Source organism: Meriones unguiculatus, chromosome 8 (genome assembly GCF_030254825.1).
Source record: "Meriones unguiculatus strain TT.TT164.6M chromosome 8, Bangor_MerUng_6.1, whole genome shotgun sequence".
Taxonomy (NCBI): domain Eukaryota; kingdom Metazoa; phylum Chordata; class Mammalia; order Rodentia; family Muridae; genus Meriones; species Meriones unguiculatus.
In genome coordinates, this window is record NC_083356.1 from 13,122,090 (window position 1) to 13,139,786 (window position 17,697).

At 43.2% G+C, this 17,697-nt stretch overlaps 1 protein-coding gene across 12 annotated transcripts in view; it reads right to left on the reverse strand.

The window, feature by feature from the left end:
• Nucleotides 1-17,697, reverse strand: part of Ppp6r2 (protein phosphatase 6 regulatory subunit 2) — a 69,118-nt gene that overhangs the window by 16,605 nt on the left and 34,816 nt on the right. For 11 of the 12 annotated variants that reach the window (XM_021638971.2, XM_060388839.1, XM_021638969.2 and 8 more), the window contains 6 exons: nt 11,400-11,537; nt 8,684-8,749; nt 5,593-5,705; nt 5,143-5,256; nt 1,446-1,572; nt 25-177 (listed from right to left, as the gene is read on the reverse strand). In XM_021638971.2, the coding sequence (XP_021494646.2) occupies nt 25-177; nt 1,446-1,572; nt 5,143-5,256; nt 5,593-5,705; nt 8,684-8,749; nt 11,400-11,537 (711 nt within the window). The remainder of the gene's footprint in view (nt 1-24; nt 178-1,445; nt 1,573-5,142; nt 5,257-5,592; nt 5,706-8,683; nt 8,750-11,399; nt 11,538-17,697) is intronic. The other variant, XM_021638972.2, reaches the window with a different exon arrangement.

Below are 17,697 nucleotides of genomic sequence, written 5' to 3' on the forward strand. Positions count from 1 at the left end.
CCGCTGGCCATGGTGCTGACTCACCAGCAGTAAGTCCATGGTGTTGAGACGGCAGAGTTCCTGGTTGATGCTGGGCGTGTTTGTGTGCAGCAGTGCAGCCATGAGGCGTGCACCATGAAGACGGGCATTCCCCAGGGGCTCCTCTAGCACACCAATAGTGGTCAGGATTGCTTTTTTCTGCAAACACAGGAGGCCTCACTCAGTTGGAGTCTTATAACAAACAGGGCCATTCATCTATGACATATCTGGCCTGAAGCAAGACAGGGTCATCTGCAAAACGGAATTCACAAGATGAAAGACCCACTTTCTCCCTTCAGAGCCAAAGAGTGGATAAGGGGACCAAAGGCTCCTTGGACTCTTACCTGGGCCACCAGGCCAAAGGACCAGTACTATGGCATATGAAATGTGTACAGTGTCCATGATGGAGCTAACAGTACCAGTCTGAAGCAAGGTAACCTAACTAAGGGCTGGAGCCCTGGACATGATGCTTGGCTGTATATGCCCACAGAATTATTTGGGGATTCTGAGCTAAGAGCTGGCCAGTTAACACTATCAGAGGAGACCACTAAAGCTTGCTTCATTAGCATATAGCTTTTCCCCAGTTTTTTTTAAAAGTCTTCATATGTGTATATTATGTATGTGCTTATATGTGTGCATGCTCCTGGGCACATGTATGCCATAGTACATATGTGAAGGTCAGAGGACAACTCTTTGGACCTGATTCTCTCCTTTTATCTTTATACAATTCCCAGGAATCAAACTCGGGTCATGAGGCTTGCACAGAAAACATTTCATGTACTCAGCCATCTCACTGGCTCCAAGCTTGTTTCATTAGATTGAATTCAGGTATTTTCTGATTCATCTGTGTCCATTTTTCCATAAACTGAATATTTGAGACTGACTAAACAGAGTCCTTGCCTCGATGAATCCTTAAGTATTAGCGGGGGAGATAAGACAATAAACAAGTCAGTAAGTAAGGTGGCTGTACTAGAAAAGGGGCTGGCACTGTATATGGTAGAAAGTTGTAACATGGGGCTGGGGTGCCACAGAAGACACCTGGTGGGCAGGAAGCAGCTGAGGGCCTTTGTGAGCTTCGATCTCCTTGCGCTAACACAAGAACTCCATGATCTATTGACTGAACAAACAGTTCCCCTGAGGTTCTTGGCCTACAGGAGCTCCAGGAGCCACCCTTGGCTAGGTGTGCCCATGACCCAAAGGCTAGTTAACCAACATCATGCTTAGTTACCTGGGGGAGTCTGCAAATGCCCTACACCCAGGCCTCTCCTAGTAGAGGTAACATGGGTATTTCTAGCTAGCTAGTGGCTCTCCAGTTAGCATCTCAAAGGGCAGCACTGAAGCCCACTTAACTCTTTACTCTGCCTGGCCCTGTACATTATGGCAGCTGACGTCCCTAAATGTCCCTAGCAATCTCTCCCACTGTTTACCTTTGGCGGGTTGAGCAGGAGCTGATGGAAATTCTTCAGCCATGGCTCGATGCCCTGCAGGATGCTGCTGCTGACAGAGTATGGCCTTTCCAGTCCCTGAGAAAAGGAGTCCACCAAGCCTTCTGTTCTGTGGAGAAAGCCAGTAGACAGAGCCTTGGCAGACATGCCATGTCCCATAGACATCCCATTTACCTTGTCAACATTCTATTCAGCGTCTTCCAAAAGACTGTTTTTGGGTCTCCCAAAAACAAGTCTGAAAAGGAACATTACTTCTACACAGGATTACAATTTGATGACTGGTATACTGAGAAGAGAAGGGCTCTCAGCCCTTTGGCAAAACAATCCTGGGTGAAATCCAAAAGCCCAAGGGAAAGGAAGTGACATAGGCCCTGTTGTCACCGTAATCCCTAGCAGGGGTCCTGGCAAGTCCTCAAGTGAGAAACAGAAGACAAACTGGCCACATAGTTTCTCGGCTTTTTCAAGACAATTCCTCTGATATATATATATATATATATATATATATCCAATTACTAAAAGTAATATAAGATCAATGCAGAAAAGATCCTAAATAAATGCCGCATTCCACTGGGAGACCTGCTCCTTTCTTTTTTGGAAAGGAAAGACAAGGATTTGAAAGAAAGGAAAACAGTGGATTTGAGGAAGAGGGGAGGTTCAGGGAGTAAGTGAGGAATGCAGGGAGAGGAAACTGTGGGGGCAGGGTGCAATGTATGAAAAATGAATTAAAAAAATACTTTAATGTGAAGAGAAATAGTTGACTATTTCTATTTTGCCTTTCTTTCTCTCTTAAAAAAATTAAAAGAGAATCTTAGTAGCCATTGGCTGGCCAAAAACACACCTTTTCCAGCCTTATTAGTGCTACAATTAAAGGCATGGGCCACCATGCCTGGTTCTACTTGTTTTTCTAAATCTTACATTGTTCCCTCACATGCAGGTTGAGTTTGGCTTTCAGAAGTGGTCTAGTTGTCCTGAATTTGTTAAAGCAATTAATATTCTAGTTGCCTAAGTAGAAAAAAAAATGGTTGTTTATTTTTAGTACTAATATTGATGTATAGAGGTAGTTTTGGAAGGATGATTTACCCAACTTCTTCCATTTGTGTGTGTGTGTGTGTAAAAGCATAGGCTGTCAGTACCAGGAGATAACGAAGTTTTCTCCATCATGTGGCAGTAAGGCCTTAAGGGAGAGTTGAACCATTACCTCAAACTGTGACAGAACAGTTCAGAAACACCCTGAAGATGGTTCGCTGGCTTCAGAGAGACTTGATCCACTGATGGAAATGCAAGGCCTGGTACAGAGGCCTAGCAATGGGAAGACCCCAATCCTCTATCTCCTGGGCAAAGAAACTCTGCTACCCCCCACATCCTGTTGTCTTTCATCTGTGGCTCACAAGGTAAAATCACATCATCTTTGTTTAAGTGGCCGCGGCCACACCTACCCCGCTGGGGTCCCAGAGCCAGCCTGGACCACAAAACAATCTTCAGTTTCCAGAATTTATATTTGGGTCCTAGAAAGTCCTCAATCACCTGAACCCAAACAGATCTGGCCTTTCACAGCAACTCATGCCTCCTGCTCTTTCCTTAGTTAGGGCACTTTACTGTTCCAGTACGGTGACGCCAAACTCCACAGCTCCTTATCCGCATATTGGGACTACGCTTTCATTGAAAGTTCCCTGCTGGCTGAGGTTGCAGTTCTTGCCTGGACTGGATAGCCATTACGAACTCAGAGCTAAAGGCAGAACTCTGTCCCCTCAACGGAGTCCCCTGCTCTCTGCCTGACCTCATTTGGAGAGTGTCTTTAGACACAGACACACACACACACACCCCAGCTACACTTGATATATGGCTTCTGAGGAAGCTCCCTGCTAGCTCTCCTCTCCCTGTACCCGTATGTTTATTAGGTACTGACATTCTACTCTGATGGACCATGCTGTACAATGCAAATGAAGCATCCTTGAAGTGCCTAGTTCCAACCAATTACATACACCTATTCTTGGAGCCCTTCACCCACTCCCCAAGGGGTATATAGCCTTTGTTCTTTGGAATTAAAGTGGAACTAGCCACCGGCTGTTCCCAGAGTGTGTGATCCCTGTACAGTCCTCACCAGCCATTCCTGCTCTTCCTAATGTCATGTACTGCTGGGAAACAACCCCCAGGCAGGGGGAGAACTAACAAGTTTTTGCACATACTGGATCTTCTTGTCAAGAATTATCTTTTACTAAACGGGGCCTCTAAGAGAAAACCTTCCTAACCAGCATGTCTCTATCTTCCAAGCCTACACAGACTTTTCTCATAGATCACACACAGTTTTCATACTGAATCATTTGTCCCCATATTGATATCCTGGGGAAAACAGGAACATTGGAAAAAAGTAGGCCACGTTTTAATTGTCTTTGTCTCTTAGGACTCCATGCTAGGTATTCAAATAGTACCTGATGGAAAAGAGGTAAAAGACAGGAACTGGAGAAATGGCTCAGTGGTTAAGAGCACTTACTGTTCCTGTAGAGGACCTGGGTTTGGTTTCCAACATCCACATGGCTGCTCTCAACCACCTGTAACTCAGGTTCCAGGGGAATTTGTTGTCCTCGTTTGGCCTCCACAAGCACTGCACCCACATAATGCAGGCAAGCATTACACATACATACATACATACATAATGCTTGAGGGCAAGCATTCACACGCATAAAAATAAATACATCGGGCTGGAGAGATGGCTCAGAGGTTAAGAGCACTGGTTGCTCTTTCAGAGGTCCTGAGTTCAATTCCCAGCAACTGCCTGGCGGCTCACAACCATCTATAATGAGTTCTGGCGCTCTCTTCTGGTATATATATAATAAATAAATAAAATAAATCTTAAAAAAAATAAATAAATACATCTTTATTGGGCATGGAGGTGCATGCCTTTAACCCTAGCATTCAGAAGGCAGGGGAAGGTAGATCTCTGTGGGTTTGAGGCCTGGTCTACAGAGAGAGTTCCAGGACAGCCAGGGCTATACAGAGATCCTGCCGAAAGAAAGAAAGGAAAAAAGAAAGAAAGCGAGCGAGCGAGCGAGAAAGAAATCTTAAAAAAAAATACCAGACGTGGTGGCTCATGCCTGTAATCCCAGCACTCTGGGAGGCAGAGGCAGATGGATCTCTGTGAGTTTGAGGCCAGTCTGATCTACAAAGCGAGTCTAGGACAGCCAAGGCCACACAGAGAAACCCTGTCTTGAAAAACAAACAAACAAACAAACAAACAAACAGTGAAGGACAGCCCAGAAACAAAGTGTCTCACTGAACACTGAGCAGAGAAATCAGCACCTGATACAGCATGCTTCCTTTCCTAGCATGGAAGATAAGATGTAAGCAGCAAGTGGCTACATGCTGGAGTAGAAGCCCCATAGCAGGTCACATCCACACACCCTCCTATATTGTAGATACTACATGTATTCTACACTCTCTACAAACGTATTACAAACTGGCAGCAGTGTCATCAGGCTAGGGTGAAACTATGCCTTCTAGTGAGGGTCAAAGAGGACCTAGCTACAACTGCAAAGGAAACCTTTCAAACAGGGTGTCTATCCACATTAAACCTGCATAACCAAAAAATTAATTAGAAACATAGCATGTCCTGGCTCTTCTTAGATATCCATATCCTGTGGCACAGGGACAATGTATGCTGCTTTTCAAAGGAAAGGCTCACCCAACACGCCTTGGCTCCAGCAAGGCAAGCAGCACCTGCATCCCACTGACCAGGCAGCTCTCCGTCTGATCCCCATCAAACATGTTCTTCAGAAGCTGCTCCACACAGTCCTGCCTGTTGGGCACATTCGGAGGTCACTGCCTGGCAGAGTAGACACACAGACATAATGCAAGGACACTCTCTTCCCCAGAGGATACCACATCACCCTGAGCCAGGTAGGGCCTCATTCTCGCTTTATTCAGATTCAAAGCCAGGTTCTCAAAGCTTGCACGACACACAAGCCCACTGGCTCCAACTCCCTGGACCACCAGGGCTTCCAGTGATACCCCTTCCTGGACTCTGAACCTGAGGATGTTCATCTGATTTTGAATTAGAGATGACAGTGTCATTTCCTGGGTTCAAACCAGGCTCCAAGACATGCCCACCGTACCACAGCCCACTATCACTCACGACTCCAATGCTACGAGGAGGGGGTCTGGCTCCACAGCCTCCTGCAGCTGACTGCCCTGGTCTCTGCCCAGCCTGATGATGTCACAGAGTGCCTGAGAAGCATTTGACTGCCTCTGAAAAGACAAGGGAAACAGGCTCCCCTCAGCAAAAGACACCCATCAGCCAAGTCAATCCTGCTACTATACTTCCTAAGCCAGTTTTCTATAAAGATTCCTGAAACGGTTCATTTGAAAGTACTGAGTGTCTGCTTTGTCCATCATCAAGATGTAAATCCAGTTAGATTATTCTTAAGACATCCCCAGGAATTAAAAATAGGACCCAAAGCTCCTCTTTTCTGAGGAAGGGGGAGGGAAAGAGGACTGGGAGGGGAGAAAGGAAGGGACTACGAGGAATGTAAAGTTAATCAAATAAATAAATGAGAAAAAAAATAGGGCCCAAAATATCCAACTATGTTATATACCTTTGTGGTTATTTTATACCTTCAATTCATATTCTAAAATGTACTGAACATGTAACCATGTTACCCTGCATTTCAAATTTAATATTAAGCAGTTACTATTATCTACAATGAGTCCTCTGGAAGAGCAGGATAAGCTGTTAAAGGAAAGAAAGATAGAAAATTCGACATTCCTAGGGAAACATGAACACTGACCTCATACCCCCAACTCAAATGTGTGCTTGCTGAGAACATTTGTGGGTGGAGATGAGAATAATTAAGGGAGAAACAGCTTGATCTTACAATATCATACACACAAACAGTAGAAGAACTGAGATTAAAAAAAAAAAAACTGCAAGGCTTTCAGAAAAAATTAAGGCAACCGGGTTGGCTTGCCTTCAGGACCAAGAACAGGCCAGTTACCCCAATGACACTCATACCGCTGGTGGGCTCTACCTTTTGGAACACTAACATAGGAAATCTTCTACAAGTCAACAATTTCTCTCAAGCTGTTTGGTGAGCTCAGTGGGCAGACAGGGGCCAAAAGAGAATGGTCAGGCAGCAGTAAAGACTGTGGACACGTGTAAAGTATTGACTGGAGACCGACAGTGCATATGTGTGCAAATATTTACAATGCATAGCAAAGGCCCTACTAGGCAATAACTCAAACTCTCAACAGTTTTACTGTAGTGAGGATGAAGATGGCTGAAAACAGAAGGACTACTGTCACCTGTGATATGTTGACACATTTTTTGGCCTTTGTCCACAGTTCCTGGCTCATAGTCTACTCTGACAGTAGATTATAAAATCCTCCTCATCCCAGAGGGCTCCTGCTCCATGACCTGGAATGGATAATGCTTACAGAGGCCAAGAAAATCCGATCAGACAGGCCTTAATTGGGTTTTCTTCACCAAGTCTATTAGCATTGCCTATGCAATGAAGTCTCAAAAATAAAACAAAACAAAACACCAAAACCGAAACCCAACCACCTCAGAAAGATTAGGCTTGGGGAGTTTCTTTCTAAATAGCAAAACACATGAAAGTTCCTGCAGGGCAGTACACCTGGAAAAGACAGAGAAGCTCCAACGCCCATTTTTCCATATATTACACTATACAGCTCTTCATATTCATATGTATCATTTATAATGTCCTTTATAATAAACCAGAAATTGCAAAGAGTATGTAGAGAATACAAGGAAATAAAAATACAGAGAATACAAACATAGAAAATTTTTTGAAAAAAAGAGTATATAGAGCATACTAGCTGGCAAGTTGAAAGCACAGATGTAGGGCAGCAAGGGATAGGATGGCCTGAGGACTAAGCCCTCAAATGTGTACCATCTGCTACCCTAATGAGGGTCAGAGGTGCACTGAATGACAGGTGTCTGGTTGGTGTTTTCTGAGGACTGACTGCTTGGCTTGGTATGTGGATCTTTACCTCTCACCTGCATCAAAAATAGTCCTGTATAGTGAGACTTTAGTAAGAGACATTAGTGGGAGTTAGCTTTTCTCTCTGTGATTACCTTACATGCTTCTAGGGAAGCTTCTAGAAGGACCCTAATTAACCCTTTCTGGTATGCCCTTGTAAGTCCATGTCCTTGAACGTAGGCTCAATGTGGACATTCAAGTCTAAAGAGTAGAGTGCATTAGAGCAGTGGTTTTCAACCTGCAGGTTGCAACCCCTTTCCAGGTGGCATATTAGATATCTACATCACAATTCATAACAATAGCAAATTACAGTTATGAAGTAGCAATGAAGGAAGTTTGTGGTTGGGGCCACCACAACATGAGGAACTGTATTAAAGGGTGTAGCATTATGAAGGTTGAGAACCGCTGCTCTAGAGGGAGGGCCATCATTTCTGAGCTGGATTTCTAGAAGTACAGTGTGGGTACAGTTCACTCCTCAAAACCAGGTATCTTAGTGTGAGCTCCACTCAGAATCCCACATTGCGGAGCTCAGGGGTTAACTGGACTAGCAGCCTCTGAGGGACTGAATGCTGCTAAGCCACTTGTGACTATGGAAGTGGGTCTTCTTTCAGTTGAGTCCTGAAATGGCTGTAATCTCGTGAGAGACCCTGAGCAGAGGAGCCAACAGACCATGGCCAAATTCCTGACCAGAGAAACTGATACTGATAGAGATAAAAGGTACTTGTTACAGACAACTCAGCTACAGGGTGATTTGTCATTCAGCCATGGTTAACTAATGCAACCCTGTTATAACTGTTTTATCATACACACATATGAATTAATATTGCATATATAATTATGTGTGTATATATATGCATGCATGTATGCATATATACATACATATAGTTATGCTTTTTTAAAGTGTTTTGAAGGCAAGGTCTCATTATGTAGCCATGGCTGTCCTGAAACTCACTATGGAGACTAGGCTGGCCTTGAACTCACAGAGATCCATCTGCCTCTGTCTCCTGAGGGCTGGGATCAAAAGTGTACCACTATGTCTGTCCTATATTTATTTTCAGTAAAAACAAAATTACCTAGACATTAGTATTTGATTAAAGAAAGAGTATCTAATGATCCTCTTCAAAGGAAAGGAGTGACTTGCCCCCTTCACACATCAGCATGATTTCCACCAGCCTAGGTGTGGGACTTTCCACGTAAGAAGGTGGGCTTTGTGAGCCTCACACTCACATCTTCATCCTGGTGGGGATGGATCAATTCCACAAGCCTCTGGATGATTTTCTCTTCATTAAGCCACTAAAAAGGAGGGGGGAAAAAGTCCAGTTCAGTATCTGCTCATCTAACCAAATGGAAAAAAGTCCTTTGGTACAGCAGAAACTCATGTGCCCAGGTCTCCCAGGATAGACTCTGACATGCCTGTCTGGCATGTCCAGAAAGAACCAAAATAGCGCAATAAACTCTGGGAATAGCCCAAAGGGTTTGAATGGGTAGGCCACTGTCCATCTGCCTAACAGTGCATACTCTCTCTGCTTTCAGCACACACCATTTCTGAAACTTAAGAGTACAGGATAAGCAGAATGGAGTTCAGAGGCCAGGGGAATGTGAAAATGAGACAATCTTAGCTCCCGGTAGCATCAGGGCCTTCCTAGGATGTGGAAGAACAGAAGGACCCTGATGTGGCTGTAGCAGCACTGTAAGGGCTGAAGCTGACACTTTGCAATGAAGACCCGGTGAAATGATGTCAGGCCACAGCAGACCTGGCAGACTGGCTCTGCTTTGTACTCTGCCCTTCAAACTCCTCATGCGAAGATGAAATGTCCCAGCAGGGATGCTTTACAATGTGAGACGCACGGGTGAAAGGTGAAAGGCTGTGTAATCTTCTTTGGTAGTTTTAATGAGAGCGGCCTCCATAGGATCTTATGTTTTAAGACCTGGTCCCGAGTTGGTGAACTGTCTGGAAAGGATTGGGAGGTGTGCCATTTTGGAGAAGATTATTATTGGAAGTGGGCTTGAGGGTTCAAAATATTCTTGCCATTCCCAGTGTGCTCTGCCATTGCCTTCTGCCTGTGGTCCGAGATGTGAGCTCTCAGATGTTCCTGCCACCATGTCTTTGATCCACCACCATGGACTCCTCTAGAACCATAAACCTAATTACATGATTTCTTTTAAATTGCCTTCATCTTGTTAGGTGTGCTGGCACATACCTTAATCCCAGCACTCAGGAGGCAGATATCGATGGATCCCTGTCTGGTCTACAGAGCAAGTTCTAGGACAGCCAGGCCTACATACAGAGAAACCGTCTCAAAAAACCAAAAAGAAAAAAAAAAAAAAGAAAGAAAGAAAGAAAGAAATTGCCTTGGTCATGGTGTTTGTGATGGCTATTCTTGGCTGTCAACTTAACTACACCTAGAATAAACTCAAACCCAAAAAATGGGGCACACCTAGAAAGTGTTGTTTTTTTTTTAACTTAATTTGAAGTGGGAAGATCTAATCTAATCTGGATCTTTGCAATGTAAAGATACACCTTTAATCCAGATCTTTTGAGTTGGGAAGATCCATCTTTAATCCGGGCCACACCTTCTGCTGGAAGCTTATATAAAGGACATGGAAGAAAGAAGCTCTTCCTTTGCCTGCTTGCTCTCTTCACTACCAAGACCATTCCTTCACTGGCATTTAGAGCTTACTTCTCCAGAATTCCAGCATATACTGAAGACCAGCTTCATGGACTCTTAGACCTTTCATTCACAGGCAGTCATTGTTGGATTAGCTGGACCATCCCCTGTAAGTCATTCTAATAAATCACCTTTCTAAAAATCTATGAGAGATTTATTCTATAAGTTCTGCTACTCTAGAGAACTCTGCCTAATACAGTGTTTGAAACCAGCAATAGAGAAGTAAATCAGCTTCCAACAAATCTCTGTGCAGCCTTGGCTGTCTTGGACTTGCTCTGTAGAGTCTCAGACTGGCCTTGAACTCACAGAGTCTGCCTGCCTCTGCCTCCCTGAATGCAGTGGGATTAAAGGTGTGTGCCACCTCACCCAGCTATAGATTCTTTTCTTATACAATATATCCTGATTACAGTTTCCTCTCCCTTTATTCCTTCCAGTTTCTGCCGCCTCCCCTCCCCTCCCTGTGGATCCACTTCCTTTCTGTCTCTCATTAGAAAAGAACAGGCTTTTAAGAGATAACAACAAAACATAACATAAAATATAAATAAAATTTAAAAAACTATTATCAGATCTTTTATTTATTTTTGAGACAGGCTTTCACTAGTAGGTAGCCCCTGGTAGCCCGGAACTCACAATCCTACACTTGCCTCTCAATTGCTGGGATTACTGGCTTGTACCACCATGCCCAATGAGAATGGCCATTTAAATGATACTTGGTTTTCAGAATGAGAAAATGGACAAAGGTCTAATCACTTACTTTGTTTTACTTCAAAATGGGGAACAAAGCCCCACCCACAGCAGGCAGAAGCTCACCTCTAGGCTGGGTATCTTGCTCTTCCCAGAACTACTACAATGTCTTTCCCAGCAGCACAGCCTTATCTCTAGATTAAGAGATGGCCCCTGCCTCAACTACAGTCAATTGGTACTTTTCTCCCAGGAGTACTTGGGTTTGGAGCCCACAACTCATTGAGCCTCTGTTCTAAGGCCCGTGTGGGAGCCTGGGTGAGGGAAAAAGTAGGGAAGTAAGCCCACTTTGGTTTCTGCAGACAGCAGGAGGCCACATGTTACGGGGAAGGAGCCTATGCACTCTTTCTTCTGAATGTGTTGAAGCAGGGCAACAGTAATAAATAGGAAATGGTGGTGCTGAGGGACTAGGTGAAGAGCCTGAGGCTGGGCCTCCGGTGCTTCCTGACCTACGTAGCCTGGTCTGCTACACCTTCCCATGGGGAATGAGATGGCGCTCTCACACATTCGCAAACACACTCCCTGGCACTCACATGTAGGACCTCCTGCCGGAGACCAACTGGTTCCACACAGCTGACCAGGTGCAGCAGCAGGTCCATGAGAGCTGAGGTGCCTATGTGCTTCAGCATCAGGCTGATGAACTTGTCCTTCTTCTTCAAAAACATGATCACCTGAAATCAAACAACACCTGATAAGTAAACAGAGCTGACTTCTGACAAGTGGAACACTCTTTTAAGAACTCTCCCCAGAAAGATCATTAACTTTCAAGTATACTGAGAAGAAATGATAGGAAGACCAAGTAATTGCTATATGAAAAAAAAAAAAAAAAATCCATCCCAAGACAGGCAGAGTCCTAGAGGCCAGTGAAGCAAGCATAGTCCAGGGCTGCTAACTGGACATCACACCTGGAGAACAGTGCAAATTACTGTGCAGGTGATTGTTGAGTATGTGTTAGCTCAAGTTAGCTCAGCAGAAACACAAGGCCTAGAAAGCACAAAGCTGGGAGGTAAGACTCATTGCTCCGGGGCTACAGAGGGACCCTGTCTAAAACAAAATTGTCCTTCTACCTCCACATGTCTGCTGTGGTATGCACCTGCCTTAAAACACACACACATATACAGTGATAACAAATAAACTGTAAAACTATTACGAGAAGTTAATATACATAGCTTTATGCCAATTTGCATAACCCTTTAAAAAATAAAGAATTAAAAACAACAATTAGCCAGTATGGTGGCCTATGCCTTTAATACCAACACTTGGGAGGCAGAGACTGGAAGATCTCTCTGAGTTCAAGGCTATCCCAGTCTACATAGTACATTCTTAGGACAGCTAGAGCTACATAAAAAACAGATTCTGTCTCAAAAAAAAAAAAAAAAAAAAGGAAAACAAACAAATCTAATTAACCAGAGTAGGGTACATGCCATTAATCCTGGCCCTTGGGATATAGAGAAAGGAAAATCAGAAGTTCAAAATCATCCTCAGCAATATAGCAAGATCAAGCCAAGCCTGGGCTACATGAGACTCTAAATAAAATAAATAAGGAAACACTGTTAAAAGGGGGATGATTCCAGTGCGCAGTGGATAAAAGCACTTGCCGTCAAGCCTGACAACCTGAGTTTGATCCCCAGAATCCATATAAAGGAGGAAAAAGAAAAGTGACCCCACAAAGTTGTCTTCTGACTTCCATAGGCGCACCCCTCCCTCGGCATCATGTACACACATACAATAACAATAAATTTTAAAATGTTTCCACTTTTAATTTTTCATTATTTATTTATTTTACACCCTGACCTGTTTCCCCTCCCTCCTCGCCTCTCAATCCTCCCAACCCCGACTCCTCCCCCTCTGTTGCCCTTTAGAAAAGGGCAGGCCTCCCGTGGCTATCAGCCAGCCGGGCGTAGCTGGCTGCAGTAACACTAGGCCCCTCTTCTCCTACTGAGGCTTGGTGAGGCAGCCCAGTTGCAGGGAAGGGCCCCAAAGGCCGACGCCTGAGTCCCCACAGCCAAGTGTCCTTACTCTGATCTCTGTGTCCGGAGGCTCTGCCTGCACGGGCGTCTGTGCGCCACGTTTATGCAGTGCATGTGGGGACCAGAAGAGGGCGTTCCTCCCCTGGGACCAGGGTTACAGCTGTGAGCCACAGTGTCAGTGCTGGGACTTATCCTCTGAAAGCGCAGTGTCCTTAACCCTTGAGCCATTTCTCCAGCCACCTTAAAAATCTTTTTTTTTTCCGTTTTTTTTTTTTTTTTTTTTTTTTAGACAGGGTTTCTATGTGTAGCCTTGGCTGTCCTGGACTCGCTTTGCAGATTAGGCTGGTCTCGAACTCAGAGTGATCCACCTGCCTCTGCTGGGATTACAGGAGTGCACCACTGAACCAGCTAAAAATACTTTTAAAGATTATCTAGGGGCTGGAGAGATGGCTCAGAGGTCTGTTTTTCCAAAGGACCGAGGTTCAATTCCCAGCACCCACATGGCAGCTCACAACTGTCTGTAACTCCAATTCCAGGGATCTGACGCCTTCACACTAATGCACATAAATAAAATAAATTATTAAAAAGGACTAAATTGGCAAATAGATAATATGACTCAAGATGAACATCAAAAGAAATACAACTCAAGATACACAGGGCTTTCCAGGCTCTAATGGTTTTGCCAGAAAATTCTACTAGATAACTAAGAAAAATAACACTATCTTTTAGAGACTCTTAAAGAGAACATGAAACATGGGATTATTTCCCATATAATTGTTATGACATTAAAATATTGACTCTGAAGCCCGATAAAGGCACTGTAAAAATAGGAAATTAAAAGCCATATTACCAAAGACAGCACAAGACTCAACAAAAACAATTAACAAAAAGGTATGGTGGCACATGCTTTTAATCCTAGTGTTTAGGAGGCAGAGGCAGGTGGATTTCTGAATTCTGAGTTCTGACTTCCAGGCTAGCCTAGTCTATAGAATGAGTTCCAGGATGGCCAGATCTACACACAGAAGCCCTGTCTCACAAAAAAAAAAAAAAGGGAAAAATACAACAAACTTTCAAGATATGGGTCAAGAAAACTCCCTTACGTTACTTTTTATTTGTTTGTTTCTATACTAGTGATTAAACCCAGGACCTTGTACATGTTAAACAATACTACTGAGATGTAGCTATCAGGTTCTTAGGTTTAAATTTTTTATTACATTTTTTAAAATATTTATCTTATGTAGCAGGGTATGGGTTTGCCACAGCACATGTGGCAGTCATATGGGTCCCAGGGATTAAACTCAGGTTGTCAGACTTGGCAGCAAGCATCTTCACCCATAAGCCATCTCTCTGGCCCCTTAGGCTTCATCTTTTTAAAAAGCTTTAGAGCTGCAGATATAGATCCGTTGGTAGCGTACATGAACCCTTGAGTTTGATTCCCAGCAACCTGTAAACAGATGCAGTGCACAGGCCTATAATCCCAGAACTCAGCAAGTAGAGGCAGGAGTTCAAGGCTAGCCTCAGATATATAGTGGGCTTGAGGTCAGCCTGGGATACAGGAGAATTTGTGGATATGATCAAAATACATTTCATACAAGTGTGAAATTCTCAATGAATAAATTTTTAAATTTAAATTGAAACACTATAACCTTACAATAAACCTTATGATAAACATCTTAATTATGAAGATTTTCTTCAAAGTTAATAAATAAGAAAAGGAAATTAACATCTCTATTCAATATTGTACTAAAGGCTCCAGTCAATGCAGTAAGACACAAAAAAGAAATAAAAGGTAAACAAACTATAAAGCACAAAATAAAACTGTCATTACTCTGGGGCTAGAGAGATGGCTCTGAGGTTAAGAGCTCTTGTTCTTGCAGAGGACACAAGTCCAGTTCCCAGCACCCACATGTCAGCTCACAACAATCTATTTTTTTTTTAATTATTTTATTTATTTTATGTATATGAATACTCTATCTGCATGTACACCTGCATGCCAGAAGAGGGCATCAGATCACATTGTAAATGGTGTGAGCCACCATGTGGTTGCTGGGAATTGAACTCAGGACCTCTGGAAGAGCAGACAGCGCTCTTAACTGCTGAGCCATCTCTCCAGCCCCACAACAATCTATTAACTCCAGTCCTACAGGATCAAACATCCTCCTCCAACCTCCAAGGGCACCAAACATGCATGCGGTGTATATATATACATGCCATTGAAACACTCATACACATAAAAGTTAAATCATCATTAATCACAAATGATATGATCCTGTACATAAATAAATCAAAAGGATATAAATTATCAGAATTAATAGTAGCTTTATTTATCATCAACAAAAAGGAAAAACAGAAGTAGACATTCTTCAACACATGAATAGCTAATCTGTGGTTCATCTACACCATGCAACATGAAATAGCAATAAAAAAGGAATGAATCATTGATAGACACAACTTGGATGACTCTACAGGAAATTACACTCAGTGAAAATGCTAAATCCTGAAATCTACAAAACACAAGGCTGGGGATATAGCTTAGTGGTTCAGCTCTTGCCCTGAGTTCAGTTTCTAATTTCATAAAATAAAAAATATACAATTTGACTTTGAGGTCTGCCTGGTTTACATAGCAAGTTCCAAGGTAGCCAAGGCTACATAGAGACCCTGTCTCAAAAAAACAAAACAACAAAATATACACAGGTTAGATATCAGTATAACTCCTAACAATGAATAAGGAAAAAGCAATAGTGTATCAGAATAGGCTCAGCCGATCCTTCTGGTAACCAAAAGCAGATAATACTGTACTGGTTACTTTGTTTTGTTTTCCAACCTGATGCAGTTATCACCATCTGAGAGTCAGGATCTCAACTGAAAAAATGCCTGCATAACATCAGCCTGTAGGCAAACCTGTAACGCATTTTCTTAATTGATGATCAATATGAGGGGCCCAGTGCATTCTGGGTGGTGCCACCTCTGGTAGGTGGTCCTACGGTATTTAAAAAAACAAACTAGTAAACCAGGAGGGAGCAAGGCAGTAAGATGTGCTCCTCCACAGCTTCTGCATCAGCTGCTGCCTTGAGTTCCTGCCCTGATTTCCTTTGATAATGGACTGGGATGTGGAATTGTAAGTTGAAATAAACCCTCTCCTCCCTAAGTTGCTTTTGGTGTTTTATCACAGTATTAGAAACCCTAAGACAGAAACTGTTATCAGGTTTTCAGGATATGGCTGACAGATCTGGCCATGTCTTTGGAAGGATTGTGGAAAAACTTTGAAACTTTGGGCTAGAGAAGCAATGTTCAAAACTTGATGAGTTGTTTTGTGGGTACTTAGAAAATAAGGCTGAGAGCAGGGCAGAAATACAGGCCTGGCTTGTGAAGTTTCAGAGGAAACTTTGAGAGTCCCTTAAAGCCTCAATTGGGGCCATCAAATATTTTGAGTTAAGAATTTGTGGTTCTGATCAACTGGGGCTGAAGAATTGGCTGTGAACAATAACAGACCAGAACCACTGACAAAAGCAAAGCCTTTGCTTCACTGGAACAATTGGTGCTGATTAGCTGGAGCTAAGAAGTCAGCTGTGGTTAAGAAGGGAACAGCATCACTGAGGCATTATCTTCTGGGAAGTGGTTCTTCATGGCCCATGCACAGAACCTTGTGCCAGCAGCAGAACTTGGTAGTGTGTAAGAGTGTCCCAGGTGGCACTTTTTGTTGTTGTTTGTTTTTTTAGTGCATATGGATGTTAGGCCTACAGGTATGTCTCTGGACCAGAGTGCAGTGTCCACAGAGGACAGAAGAGGGTGTCAGAGCCCCTGGAACTATAGTTACAGGTGTTTGTGAACCTCCAAGTAAGTGCTGGGAATGAAGCCAGGTCCTGTGGAAAAGCAGCCAGTGCTCTTAACTTCTGAGCCATCTCTCCAGCCCCTGGCATTGGTTTTAAAGGCATGAAGGGGTCAAGAAGAGACATTAAGGTTTAGCATCATATGACAGGGACAGTGCCTGAAGAGAATCTGAAAGAGGCTAGTTCCTACCCTGCCTTCCTTTGATGATGGACTGTGATAAAGAACTATAAGCTAAAATAAGTCCTCCCAGTTGCTTTGCTCTTGGTGTTTCATCGCTGTACTAGACACCTGAACTAAGACAAAGACCATTTTGAGACAATAAAAGCAACTTGTACATTGCAGGATATTTAACAAAATTAAGGCATTATTGTTCATGTTTTAGGTATGATAATGGTATAATTGTGGCTATACCTATAAAAGACATTCCATACTAAAATACACACAAAATGATCTGATATCTGTAATTTTCTTCAAAATAATGTGATGAGGTTGACAATAATGAGATTCAGAAAAAAAAAACATTGGTTATAACAGAGAGTGTGGAAGTCCAACTATAGAGACACAGGGGCTTAAAAACTAATTTATATACCTTACAGAGGTGGAAAGAATTTACAGTCCTTTCCCTAGCAGTCCTGTCCCTGAGCCAGTCTATACTTTGAAGAAAGCTCACTGCAGCCCTGCCTGTCATGGCCAACCCTAGGAACAGACCAGCTCCTGGTGACTGCACCAAATTTTGATAGAGCAATCCAAGGGACTGCCAAAATGAAGCAGGTGTTTCTATAGAAAAAGACATACAAGAGTTATATATACATGAGAAAAACAATTTCTAGAACTCAGTATGATATCATCATGTGAAACTTAAACTATGTGCTCTCTATTGAAGAAGTCAGCCTGGCAGTGGAGGCGCATGCATTCCCAGCATTCTGGAGGCATAGGCAGGCAGATTTTTATGAGTTTGAGGCCAGCCTGAGTAAGAGAAACTGCGCCTCAATAAATAAATAAAGTAAATAAAAGTTACTCTGAGGAGTAC